The 12,543-nt window shown below is 62.3% G+C and overlaps 1 protein-coding gene across 4 annotated transcripts in view; it reads right to left on the bottom strand.

Moving 5' to 3' along the window:
* ACSF3 (acyl-CoA synthetase family member 3) overlaps positions 1–11,642 on the bottom strand; it is a 35,705-nt gene extending 24,063 nt beyond the window's left edge. Inside the window, exons 1-5 of one of the 4 annotated variants that reach the window (XM_081273393.1) lie at positions 11,460–11,642; positions 7,858–8,566; positions 6,846–7,001; positions 1,844–1,998; positions 1,026–1,171 (exon numbers count right to left, since the gene is read on the bottom strand). In XM_081273393.1, coding sequence (XP_081129519.1) covers positions 1,026–1,171; positions 1,844–1,998; positions 6,846–7,001; positions 7,858–8,544 — 1,144 coding nt within the window. In that variant the 5' untranslated portion in view covers positions 8,545–8,566; positions 11,460–11,642. The remainder of the gene's footprint in view (positions 1–1,025; positions 1,172–1,843; positions 1,999–6,845; positions 7,002–7,857; positions 8,567–11,459) is intronic. The other 3 variants (XM_081273391.1, XM_081273392.1, XM_081273394.1) reach the window with 3 other exon arrangements.
* Positions 11,643–12,543: the final 901 nt, after the last annotated feature.

Here is a 12,543-nt window from a genome sequence, read left to right as displayed (position 1 = left end):
CAGCAGTGCCATGGCACGTGTGAGCTGGCCAAGCTGTTGGCTGCCTGTGCCCACGTGTCCTCCAGGGTACGATGCGAGATCAGCTTCTATGGCTCGCACTGCCTCCCTCTCACAATGACAGCCAGGCCTGCTCGCCATCTCCCGCCCACTGGCAGCTCTCCCCACAGCCACCAGAGCCCGCCATTCTGCTCAGGATGCCCTGATGGCAGCCTACTGCACCCTCCACAGAGCCCTAGTGGCCCCGTGGCTCCCAGGCCCTGTGACGGGTCCCACTGCTCACCGTACACAGCCTCCCACCCGCCCAGCATGCTGACCTGCAGTACGATGCTCACGCCTGCTCATGCCTGTGCTGCCACTGTCCCCTATCTGGTCTGAGACCTGGACTAGACACTGGCTTCCCCAGTCCCTGGGCAACTGGGGCTATCACATGGCACTGAAAGGCAGAGGAACTGGAAGAGCAAAACACCGAGAGGGACACAGACAGGGCCAGCCGGCTCCAGGATCCCACAAAGCCTCAAAGACATCAAGTGACATGTAGCAACGCTTGAGGCCACCACTCACCAGAGAAGACCCAACAGAAGACCCCAGAGCCCAGGACGTGGCCGGGTGGGGCGGACGCACAGGAGCATCCAGCAGCCCTGCAGCCCAGCCTGGGTGCCCGAGGAAACCAGCACCCTGTTCACAACATCTTGGCTGTGCCCACAACCGTCCCCAGCCAAAAAGACCCTAGGCAAAGGGAGGGAAGTGACCTGCTAGCACAGGTGACGACCCCCGTCACCCGCAGAGGCCGCCACAGGAAGGAGCGCTGGCACGAGGCTGCCAGCCAGGCACGGGGGGAGACGTTGACCATGGGGGCAGGAGAGACCTGGGCTCCAGGTCTGCCGAGGGCTCCTGCACAGTTGGGGGCTCTAGGCCTCTTGTCCCTGTGCCCCTTGGTGACCCACAGGGCCCGGGGTGAAAATGGCCCTCCTGCCTCATCCTCAACCACATGGGACAGCAGGGGCAGGCTCAGGGGCTACTCCTACCTGGCAGGCGAGCTTCGGCCAGCGGGTTGGACAGGGCCATGCCGATCTCAGTCATGCCGTAGCGCTCCAGCAGTGTGTGGCCAGTGGCGTGCTTCCACTGCTCTAGCAGAGGGGTGGGCAGGGCAGCCGAGCCTGATACCATCAGCCTAGGGCACAACCACGGGCTCAGCTCTGTCCTCACGCACGGGCACAGGTGACCCAGGGTGTCGCCACCCAGCATCACCACAGAGGTGCAGGTGTGTGCACATGTATGTACGCGTATACACACACAGCACGCTCCGCACATGCAGGGACCTGCATGCACCTGTGTACACATCTATGTGTATCTGTGAGGGACGCTGGGACTGAACCAGGGTGCTCTACCACTGAGCTGCACCCCAGCACTTCCTATTTTTTTTGAGACAGGGTCTCATTAGGCTTGTGACCCTGCTGCCTCCGCCTCCAAGCTGCTGGGACGACAGGTGGCCCTGGGCTTCCCTGCATCATCGTAGTGCAAGATTCATGATGGAAACAAGTTTGGGCTAAAACCCAATTGTTGGCATTTTTAAATTTGTTGGGTATATTTTAGAGTATAAACAAGTCTTCCAAAAACTACCACAGAAGAGAAAACCTAAGCCTAGCTCTAGAGAAGGCAGAGCGGATGGAGACAGACCGAGAAGGCCGGTGGACACAGATGTGCGCGGCAGGGAGGAGAAGAGACAGAGACCAGGACGCGGAGAGCCGCACAGGGGCCAAGGCACAGGCAGGAGGCCACGCAGAGCGCAGCAGGCCTGTCAGCTGCCACGGGGCCTTCCTGCGGGACGGGGGCCTCCACCCACCTGATGTTTTCTTCACAAACGGCATGCACAAAGTCCCGGACGTGAGGCTGGGTGAAGTGCTGGTCATAGTAATCCAGCAGCTTGGCGTATATCGTGGGCACCGCCATAAACATGTTAATCCGGGGAGTCTCAGAGCTCAAGAACTTCTCCCAGACCTGGGGAGAGACAGGAAGCGCCCTGGAGGTGGCTGGGGGACAACCCAGGATGTACGCTGGACGTGGGCTCTTGTGGCAGTGCTCACCACAGCCGTTCCCAGACAAGACCTAGGCCCCTCAGGGCTCTCTGAAAGGCACGCTCGAGCCCAGCCCCGGGGAGGAAAAATAAGCTGTGAGTGGAGCAGGGGCCCAGGGCTGGGGTTCCAGGTCTGCAGCCAGGAGCAGGTCAGTCTTGACAAGGCCACCAGCAGCCCAGGAGACTACTGTGGCCTGAGGTCAGCATTGGCTAGCACAGTCAGAGAAGCCTTTTGTTTACCCCAAGTCTCTCGCAAACTCTGTGCCTCGCCCAGGACACCTGCATGTGCTTCTGTGTGAAGATGGCAGGTCTTTCCCAACTCGGGCTTTTCCATAACACCACCAGCTGGACGGGAGCAGGGAAAGCTCCAGAGCCCTGGCCCTGCCCCCGGGAGGCCCACACGGCTTCGCTACAGCCTTGGAATTAGGCACATTGCAGAAAATCTGCAGCCCAGCCCGCGCCCTCGCCCCCATACCTGCAAACGAGCCCTCACCCCAGTGGCCTGGAGACGAGAGGCACTGCACACAGGGAAGCGGCAGCAGTCACTGAAGACAGGGCCCCGTACCCCAAGCCTAAAGCACGCGAGATGCTGAGCATCAGCTGCAGTGGGCCTCAGAGGACAAAGGTCAGCGCTACCAAATGAGGACATTAGAACACCAGGCAGTTTAGATGCCAAGGTGGACCAAAGGGGGAAATGGAGGACTGCAGAGAGAAGCAGAACTGCAAGAAGAGCTACTGTCCAGCCGGAAGGCACACCATCCAGACCGGGGACTTGCTGGGAGACTCAGCAACAGACAGCACCACAGAGAAAGGGTGAAGGAGGCCAACGCGGGCGGCTGGAGCACCTGGAGCTCAGGTACGGACGCAGGGCCAGGGCTGGCTGTGATGGGGAAGGGCCGGCGAGGCCACTGAGGGAGAGAGGGAGCGGAAAGATGTGGACTCCAGGTGTGTGGACGCAAGACCCCAGGCTGCTAGGACGCCCCCCCCCAATGCCGAGCTGCGGCTGCTCGCTTAGGCAACAGCCACAAGCAGACCCTCGTTTTACGCAGAAGGGGAGGGGCCCGGAAGAGCCAAAATCAACCTGGAAAGGAGAGTGAAGGTGGAGGACACCCCAACCCCACAGCCGGCTCCAGAGCAGAGGCCACCACCGTGCAATGCTGGAGGTGCCCAGGGCAAGGAGCTGCGCCAGCACTGGGACAGGACAGCTGCTCACTGGACGGCCACGGAGCAGAGGAGCCTGAGGCCTTCTCCCACCCACACACAGGCGACAGGCGTGGGCGGGCGGCCTGAGCTCCTGCGCAGAGACTGCAAGGCCCCTAGCGGACGCCTGAGAAACCTGCGTGGCCTTGGTTTGGCAGATCTCTCACACGTGGCATCAAAAGCACCATCTGAGAAATCAAAAGACTAAAGTCGTCCAAGTTAAAATGCGAGCCTCAAGAATCACTTTACAAAACAAGAAGACTCCAGCGTAGGGGACGCACCTGCCATGGGAAACAGCCCGTGACCTCAGCCCCTCTAAGGGCACAGGAGCCGGGCGATGCACCCTTGATCCTCACAGGCAAGGCTGCCGCTAACGGGCAGTGAGGGGGACGCCCAGCAGTCCTAGCCGTGGCGTCTGCACTGGGAGGCACGGCCTTCCCACCTCAGCTGCTCACCGTCGCCCAGGGGGAGGGAGAATCCCATGCAGCCGACTCACTGCAGGCTACGCTCCTCGGCAGGAGAGAACTGGTGCCAGACCCGTGGTCTGCCTGGAGGGACCCTGCTCTGGTTAGGCGGCTCAGGTCCTGTCCTGATGAGGCCCCTGCTTCCTCCTGACTTTGTGAAGAAGCTTGGCCTGTGGCACAGCACGGCCCTGCGCAGGCTGCATGTGAGGAGGAGCAGGTGTCCAGGGAGGTGCGGGTCCCCTGCTGCCTCCCCAACCCGGGGAGTTGGCTGGTGGTCATACTGGACACTATCAGGGTTGCCTGGGTGCAGTGACACCCTGACCCCATGGACAAGAGGCAGGGGCAGCCTGAGCCCCTTTCCTGGTGCCCGGGGAGTTTTCTGCTGGTGAACTCTGGGTGCACGCGAGCTTGGTGCTGTGGACATGTGGCAGACACCTGGTGTGAGCACACCTCAGTGTTGGACACAGCCACCCCTCGCACTGTGGGCCCTGCCCCGCTCCCTGGCTGCGTGCCACCCCTTCCCACTCATGGGCTGCAAAGCCTTGGCACCGGCACGCAGCAGGGCCTGTCTGCTCAGCAGGGCCTCGGCTGGGGAGGGCTCTGCCTTCTGGGCACTTGGGGATCAGCAAAGGGCAGCTGCTCCTGAGCCAGGGCTCCCACGCGCACATCGTCCGCAGGTCACCGGAAGCAGCAGCGACAGTGCTCTGCTCTGTTCAACTTGGCAGAGGCAGCCGGCCCCCGGCCCGGCTTCAGCAGCAGTCCTTGCAGCAGCCCAAGTGGGCTGTGCACTGGAACTCCCCGGAGCTGGAGTCTGCAGCGCCGCCCGTCCCCATCAACCACCCCTTCAAAATCACCATCACAACCCAAGAAGTGGCCAGAAAAGCGCTATCTGCCATGAGCAACCGACAGAGGCCCTGCAGGGTCGAACATATAGACTGCTCTCCAGAGGTGACAGTACCGTCCACCACCTCCCCACACCCTCCCAGGCACGTCATGGACCCTGGCAGCCTGGAGTCCCCAGGGACACAACGGTGCAAGGCCTCAGACCACTGAAACCCCACCACAGCTGTCACTCAGCACTTCTACTCCACATGCAACTTCAACTGAACCCCACGACACCGAAAGCTGGTCTCACTGACACAGGTTCCAATTCAAGGGAATCTACAGGACTACAGAGAGCGGCAGCCTTCTGCAGTCATAGTGTCAGATTTGTTTCCATACTGAGTTCTGACTGGAGAGTTCTCAGAAAATCCCAAGGAAGTGTCAAGAGTTGCAAACATGTAAGATTTTACCCTCTTTATAAGCTAATGAGCTGGGTGCAGTGGCACAGCCTGTGAGCCCAGCTGCTCAGGAGGCTGAGGCAGGAGGACTGCAAGTTCAAGGCCAGCCTGGGTAACTTTTCAAAACTCTGTCTCAAAATAAAAACAGGGGGCTGGGGATGTCATTTAGTGGTAGAGCACTTTCTTAGGGTCCAGGAGGCCTTGGGGTCAATCCCCAGAACCACCAAGAAAAGAAAATAATAAAAATAGAAATGGCCGGGAATATACTCAGTGGTAGAGCACTTGCCTAGCATGTGTGAGGCTCTGGGTTCATCCCCAGCACTGCCAAATAACAAAGCAAAACAAGAACTAATGTGACAAGTTGGCCTAGAGTGTCACCAGATTCCAGAGCAGAAACCCCAGAAGAGGAACCCCAGGGCAGAGACTCCAAGGGAAAGACCCCGGGCAGAGACCCCAGAGGGACCCCGGGCAGAGATCCCAGAGGAACCCCAGGACAGAGACCCCAGAGGGACCCCGGGCAGAGATCCCAGAGGAACCCCGGGCAGAGACCCCAGAGGGACCCCAGGGCAGAGACTCCAAGGGAAAGACCCCAGGCAGAGACCCCAGAGGAACCCCAGGGCAGAGACCCCAGAGGGACCCCGGGCAGAGACCCCAGAGGAACCCCGGGCAGAGACCCCAGAGGAACCCCAGGGCAGAGACTCCAAGGGAAAGACCCCAGGCAGAGACCCCAGAGGAACCCCAGGGCAGAGACCCCAGACGGACCCCGGGCAGAGATCCCAGAGGAACCCCAGGGCAGAGACCCCAGAGGAACCCCAGGGCAGAGACCCCAGAGGGACCCCGGGCAGAGATCCCAGAATAGGCTCCAGAACAGAATCTCCATGCCAGGGGCCCAGAAGGAGGCAGTGGAGGCCCCCCGGGCTGAGCTGAGGAGTGTGGGCCTGACTTCAAGGCCCCTGGCCTCTGGTCCAGAGGAGGGATGGGCGGCTGTGCCTCTGGAGTGCAGGCCACACACTCTGCACACAGTGGGGCTGCTGCCCATGTGACCACAGCAGGTCCGCCACAGGGAGCGCCTGGCCTCTAGCGCAGGACAGAGGCCTGGAAGCCAGGGGCAAGGCCAGGCCAGGCCTGCGCGAGCTCAAGGGAGGGCACTGACAGCCCCACTCCCCGTGGAGATGAAAACCGAAGAAAGAAGGGCCCACACCCAGCCTCTTGCAGGAAGGAAGGCCCTTTCTCTTTGTCCCCTCCCAAGCAGTGTCTCTTCTGCCCTGGAGACACTGCCCTGCACAGGGACTCACCACTGCCACCTCAGCCCCAGGGCCCACACTACCAGAAGCACCAGGGAGGACCACGGTGCTGGGAGACTGAGGAGCCTCCAGCTGGACTTCCCCCACAAGAACCGCGAGCAACACGGTGGCTGCCAGGGCCACTGTGGCCCCACCCTCCTCCCTACGCTCCACACCTGTCACCCCACCTGGAGGGGGGCTGCAGGTGGGCCGAGCCAAGGGTCTGAGAATGGGCAGAGGGTGCTGGATGACCCACCAGGCCTCATGAGAGGAGCAGAGGAGGCCATGAGACTGCTGAGGAGCAAGGTCCAGGAGCACAGGCGGCCTCCAGAGGCCGCCTGCAGCATGGGCCTCCCAGGGAGCCTCCAGACAGAACCCCCTGCCCACACCGTCCGGCTCCGTCAGACCCATCTCAGACTCCGCACCCAGAGGCGTAGCAGCATGAACTCAGGCTGTCCCAAACCCCCAGGTCTGGGCAGCCTGCCCCTGGGCGGGAACCCCAGCACGCAAGTCTGCCTCGGCCTCCCAGGGCCCACTGACTCACCTGCTGAGCATTGAATTCGGGCAGCATGACGCAGGTGGCTCCCACCCAGAGTGGACAGAGCAGCTTGTTGACCACGCCATGGACATGGTGCAGAGGGAGGACGTGGAGGATCACGTCGTCTCTGGTCCATGCCCAAGCGTGGACCAGCCCAGTAACCTGCAGGGGACACGGCAAAGGCTGTAGGTGTGCCCCCCAGAAAGGGTCAGAGGCCCTGAGGACAGCCAGCTCTGTCCCTCCCATGGCTGATGAAGGGAGGTGAGAACAGACCGAGGACTTGTGACTTCACTGCTCACCAGGGACGGGGGCACAGCCACCCTTGGGGGCTTGGCAACCCTGGAAAGGCCTCTGCAAACACCCCGTGTGATTTTGGCCCCTGTCCAGGCCTGGGCCACGGCAGAGCTCAGGCCTGACAGGGACAGCCCCCACCACGGCCTGCACTGAGCTCTGTCATTGGCTGTGGCAGGCGTGGCCGACTCACTGAGCAGCTGTGGACCAAGCCCCTGTGAGTCCCTGCACACCTGCTGGCCTCTCTGCCTGGAGAGCAGTCCAGACGGACCTCCAGAAGAGCTGGCTGCACCCCTGCCGCCTGCCCAGCCACCCATAGCGAGCCCCCATCCTACTGCTCCCGCTGCACGAGGCTTCACCGTGCACACGGCCGCTGTCTGAGGCCAGCAGGGGACAACCCACGTTCTGCCCACATGGGGGCTGAGGCTGCAGAGCACTGGAGGGCCAAGAGAGGAGCAGACCTGGACTCTGTTCCTGCCTTCAGCTCCAGGCCCTGACCCCGAGGCCTGAGTCACGCCACACAGTGGCCTATTCTACCTTCATGTGCCCCACCCTGCTGTCCTGGTGAGGGAGGCTGAGGTCATGCATCCTGTGACCCTCTGTCACCAAGAACTCAGGCAGCATGTGCAGGGTGGTAAGCTGTGAGCAAGAGTCAGGACTAAGCCACCCAGAAAGGGCCTCACCCACAGGTCCATGATGATGGCATGGGGGGACGTAGCACACTCACCACGGCTGCTATGTTGCGGTGGGTGCTCAGAGCACCCTTGGGCCTCCCTGTGGTCCCGCTGGTGTAGATGATCATGGCGCCCCGGTCCCGCCATTCCCACTCCCGCCACTGCTCTTGCCCCTCTGCCGGCTTCTCTGCTGTCTCAAGGTAGATGGCAGGCGAGAGAGGCAGGAGAGGGACCCCCAGCCGTCTGACCACTGGGCGCAGCAGCTCCACGTACTCCTGGCCGGCCACAACCACAGAGCTCCGCGAGTCCCGGATGAAGTACTCCAGCTGGGCCTCCGGGTGCTTCCGGAACAGGGGGACCGCGATGCCGCCACTCATCCACGAGGCCCACTGGGCAATGACATAGGAGACATCATTGGCGCACAGGAAGGACACCCTCTCCTCCCTGAGGTCCCCATCCACACAGTTACAGAGCCTGCAGATCTCCCGAGACAGGCGGAGGCTGCGGTAATAAAGGTCCCTGTAGGTGTGGTGGCCATGCTGATCCACCAGGGCAAGCCTGTCCCCAAAGGCCAGGGCACGGGTAAACACAGGGGCAGTCCTGTCCAAGGGGGCTGTGGGGGGCGTGTGCAGGAGGCCTCTTCCTCTGGGTCTCCCGGAAGTCGGCCAGGAGGAGGCCCAGGCCCAGGCCAGGCGTGGGAAGGGCAGTCTCTCACAGCGTAGCAGGGCACTGACGAGCATCCTCCAGGGGTCACGGCCTGCGCTGGAGGGGGGCACAGCATCAACACAGCCTCACCACAGCACAGCTGGGGACATCTCTGAAAACCCGCCCAGAGGCCCTGGACTTCCATCCAGAAGGCAGTCAGTCCCCCGGACACCAGCACCTGGGCCTTCCACTTCATCTCTGCAGTGGAGGGTTTTTCAAAACCACGCCAGGTTCTGAGCAGTGATGCAGCCAGGCGACAGCCTAGAAGCAGGGAGGACCTGACACACAAGGTGGCTCTTAACGACAATGGCCCGCAGAAACGCCAGGGAGGCCACGCGGCCCTGCCACCATGGGACGGCTGGGGCTCCTCCAGCTCAGGGCAGGCACAGGGGCTCTCTCCAGCCTCCCCCAAAGGCAGCGTGGGGAGCTGGCGGCAGAGCCGGGCTTTAAAGAAGCAAGTTCACCTGGCTGGCAGGCGCCAGTCTCTTCAGGTTGGAAGCACCTTCTGCCTCTCCGCAAAACACAAATAACGAGCAGGTCATCGCACCTGAGCCCCTGGGAGGCAGGGCGGGACTGCCCACTTCAAGAGGTGACATGGGACCCACCCACAGGCACTTGTGCCTCTTTCCAGACCCACTGAGAGGCCAGCGCCTGTCCATGTGGCTTCAGATGGAAGACAGCTTATACGGAAGCCAAGAGACCCTGTGATCCTGGACTTTGCTACCATTCACTGAAACTGTCCCCGTGCTGCTGGCCACCCTCCCTGGCACTAAGTCCCTTGCTCCTCAGCTTCTTCCTGCCCTGGCCTCTGCCCCTGGGGAGCCTCCTCTGCCACTCCACCTGCAGTGACTTGTGGCTCTCAGAGCAGCGTGTTGGGGGACTTTCAACAGCAGTGTTTGGACATGAAGACGACATTCAGCATCTGGGGATTCTCCCTCTGCCCCTGGTTCAGGGAACAGGACAGCCAGGCTGAACCCTGCTTTACAGATGTGTTCTAAGCCACTCAACCCTAAGTCAGACGGAGTCACTGGAACCTTCCCAGTCACCTCCCCCACCGTCAGGGAGACTAGAGGCCCACACTGGCCTCACTGTGGTGGAAGCACTCTGCTTCCTGGGACACCAAGCCCAGCCCCAGCCAAGGGCCCTGAAAGTGGGTTGGCAGCACCTCTGCCACTGACAGCCCCTGGACACCAACGAGAACCACGGTGGGACATCTGGCTCCCACAGGGCTGGAGGGGCTCCTGTAAGGAGGACAGGCAAGGGGCAGCCAGGGATAGGTCCCAGAGGACTGGGACCGAGGGAAGTCCATGTGGAAGGCTGTGCTTACACAGGGTGAGGCTCTGCTGGGTCCCCTTAATTCTGAAGACAGCTGCCACTTCACCCTCCTCTCAGACACAGGGCGCTGGCCCCTCCAGGCCAGCTCTCAGCCCCTCTGATCTCAGGTGTCTTCCTCCAATACAATGACCCCTCCAGGGCATCTGGAAGGAGCACAGCTGGCCTCCAATGAGCACTGTCCTCCCAAACACCTGGGTGCAAAGCAAGAGCGGCTCCCAGAGAACCTGCCTTTCAGGCACGGGGCCCTCCACCTGGGCTCCTACACCAGCGCGGTCAGTGCTGACTGGGCTGGACACCTGCACTTCAGCCAGGCGCTCTCACAGCCCTGGCACCCCACCAGCCCGAGGCCGGCAATGTTACCATGCCCAGGAGTGAGGCCACAGCACCTCGAGGAGCAGGAGGATTGGGGTCACTGGACACAGGTGCACCAACAGCAGCCTCACCCAGGCCATCTGGACACAGGCCTAGAGGCCAGGCCAGCACCAGAAGGGCTGCCTCCTGTCCTGTCCTCTTGGTTTTCTGCACCTGCCTGAACCTTCGCTTCCCACCAGTGACACTGGACACCAGGATCTGCCTCAGAAGCAGTGTGAGCAAGTGGGGGCACGAGACGGGAGAGGGGAGCCACTCCCCAGAGGGGCATGGTGCTCCTCAGAGCCCGCTCACAAAAATCACTGATCAAGTCACCTGCATGCAAACAAGGTGGCCAAGGGCACCGGGGACCTGCGCCCGCCCCCCGGCCCCTGCACTAGGGTGGCCTAGCAGTCCTCAGGCCTGGCCTCATGGGGTGGGGGCTGCAGCACAGGGTCTTCCTCTGCAGCAGTGCTTGTGGCTGGGGGCTGTTTTCCGAATCACAGCCGGTTCCAGTCAGGAGCCGCTCAGTTCAAACTTCAAAACCAAAAGGGAAAACCGTGGTGGGAGCCCACGTCCATCTGGGAAGTAAAATGTCATTTAAAACGCCAACTGCAAGGGTCAGCTTCCGGCCACCCCGGACCCAGGGTTCAGTCTTCTGTGCAGAGAAGGTTCAGAGGCCAGGGCCGCGGGGAGCCGCCGGGGGCCACCTCGCAGGCAGGGTCGCAGCAGAGCGGCGGCAGGGCCGCTGCCCTCGCTCCGGCCTTTCCCGCAGATTCCGAGCCACAGCCACCCCACCCGGGGACAGCTCGCTGCGCAGCGGGGCGAGGACGGCGGGGACCCCAGGGACTCAGTGGACCCGGGGGTCCCAGTGGACCCCGGGGCGGATGGACGGCAAGGACCCCGGGGGCGCAGTGGATCCCGGGGCAGAGGGACGGCGAGGACCTGGGGGCGCAGTGGATCCCGGAGCAGAGGGACGGCGTGGACCCCGGGGCGGATGGACGGCGAGGACCCCAGGGGCCCAGTGGATCCCGGGGCGGATGGACGGCGAGGACCCCGGGAGCCCAGCGGCTCCCGAGCAGAGGGACGGCGTGGACCCCGGGGCGGATGGACGGCGAGGACCTGGGGGCCCAGTGGATCCCGGGGCAGAGGGACGGCGAGGACCCGGGGGCGCAGTGGATCCCGGGGCAGAGGGACGGCGAGGACCTGGGGGCCCAGTGGACTGCGCAGACGGGCCGCGCCCGCACAGGCCCCGGCGCGCGCTCACCTGGGCGGTGACGACTAGCAGCTCCGCTGCGCTCGCGGGGTCGGGCGGGGGTCACGGGGTCACGGGGTCACGGGGTCGGGCGGGGCTTCTGAGGTCCCACAGGGTCGACAGGTCTGACCGGAACCTAGTCCGGTGCCCAATGGCGTCCTCTGGTGCGGCGCGTCCGTCGCCCTAGCTCATCCCCCGGGCGTGGCGCTGCGACAGCGGGTTCCGGACGTAAACATTCCGGCGGGTCTCTGCTCTTGGGGCAGGCCGGCCCAGCTGTCACTCGATGCGCTGTCTGACCAACCTGCCGCGACAGGGGCTCTGGGCAGCTGGTGGTATCGGTTTTCACCGTGTTCGTTTCTATAGGCGCAGTATCTGCTGCTGCCTTAATGGACCGCAGTCTGAGGACCTCAGCTCCTCAAGATTAGAGTGACCAGGGCTGGGGATGTGGCTCAAGCGGTAGCGCGCTCTCCTGGCATGCGTGCGGCCGGGTTCCATCCTCAGCACCACATACCAACAAAGATGTTGTGTCCGCCGAGAACTAAAAGATAAATATTAAAAATTCTCTCTCTCCTCTCTCTCGCTCTCTCTTTAAAAAAAAAAAAAGATTAGAGTGACCAGCTGGGGGAAATGCAGATTGCTGGGCTCCCTGGGCGTGCAGCTTGGGGGCTGTGCGGTGTGCTCCGCGGGTAGTTCTAAATAGACCAAAATCTGAGACTGTCCTCAAAGAGGCCAGGAACTAGGCATGATCTTCACTTGCTGTCAGTAGGGGAAAGCTGGTCATAGCAGTCCACCCAGCCAGCTGAAACCCTGACTGTCTTGTAAAATAAAGATAATGCGAACATGTGCTGGCACAGCATGGGTGGAAATCACCTGCAGACCTTGTGCGCACAGTGCAGCAAAGGTCTGTCCCTGCCGTCCTTCCCCGGGGGAGGGACAGAGGGGAGCTTCAGGAGTCGAAGGACCATCTGGAGGGAGCTGCTGGGTCTGGAGGGCATTTGTAACATTGGGCCCCAGCCTCTGAGGCCCTGGTTCCCATCCCACTAGGTGTCATCCAGAAAGGATGGAGTCCAGGCCTCAGCCATGCCTCCCACAGGCT

Source organism: Spermophilus citellus (genome assembly GCF_964194105.1).
Source record: "Spermophilus citellus genome assembly, chromosome: 18".
NCBI classification, from domain to species: domain Eukaryota; kingdom Metazoa; phylum Chordata; class Mammalia; order Rodentia; family Sciuridae; genus Spermophilus; species Spermophilus citellus.
This window is presented reverse-complemented; position numbering and strand designations above follow the sequence as displayed.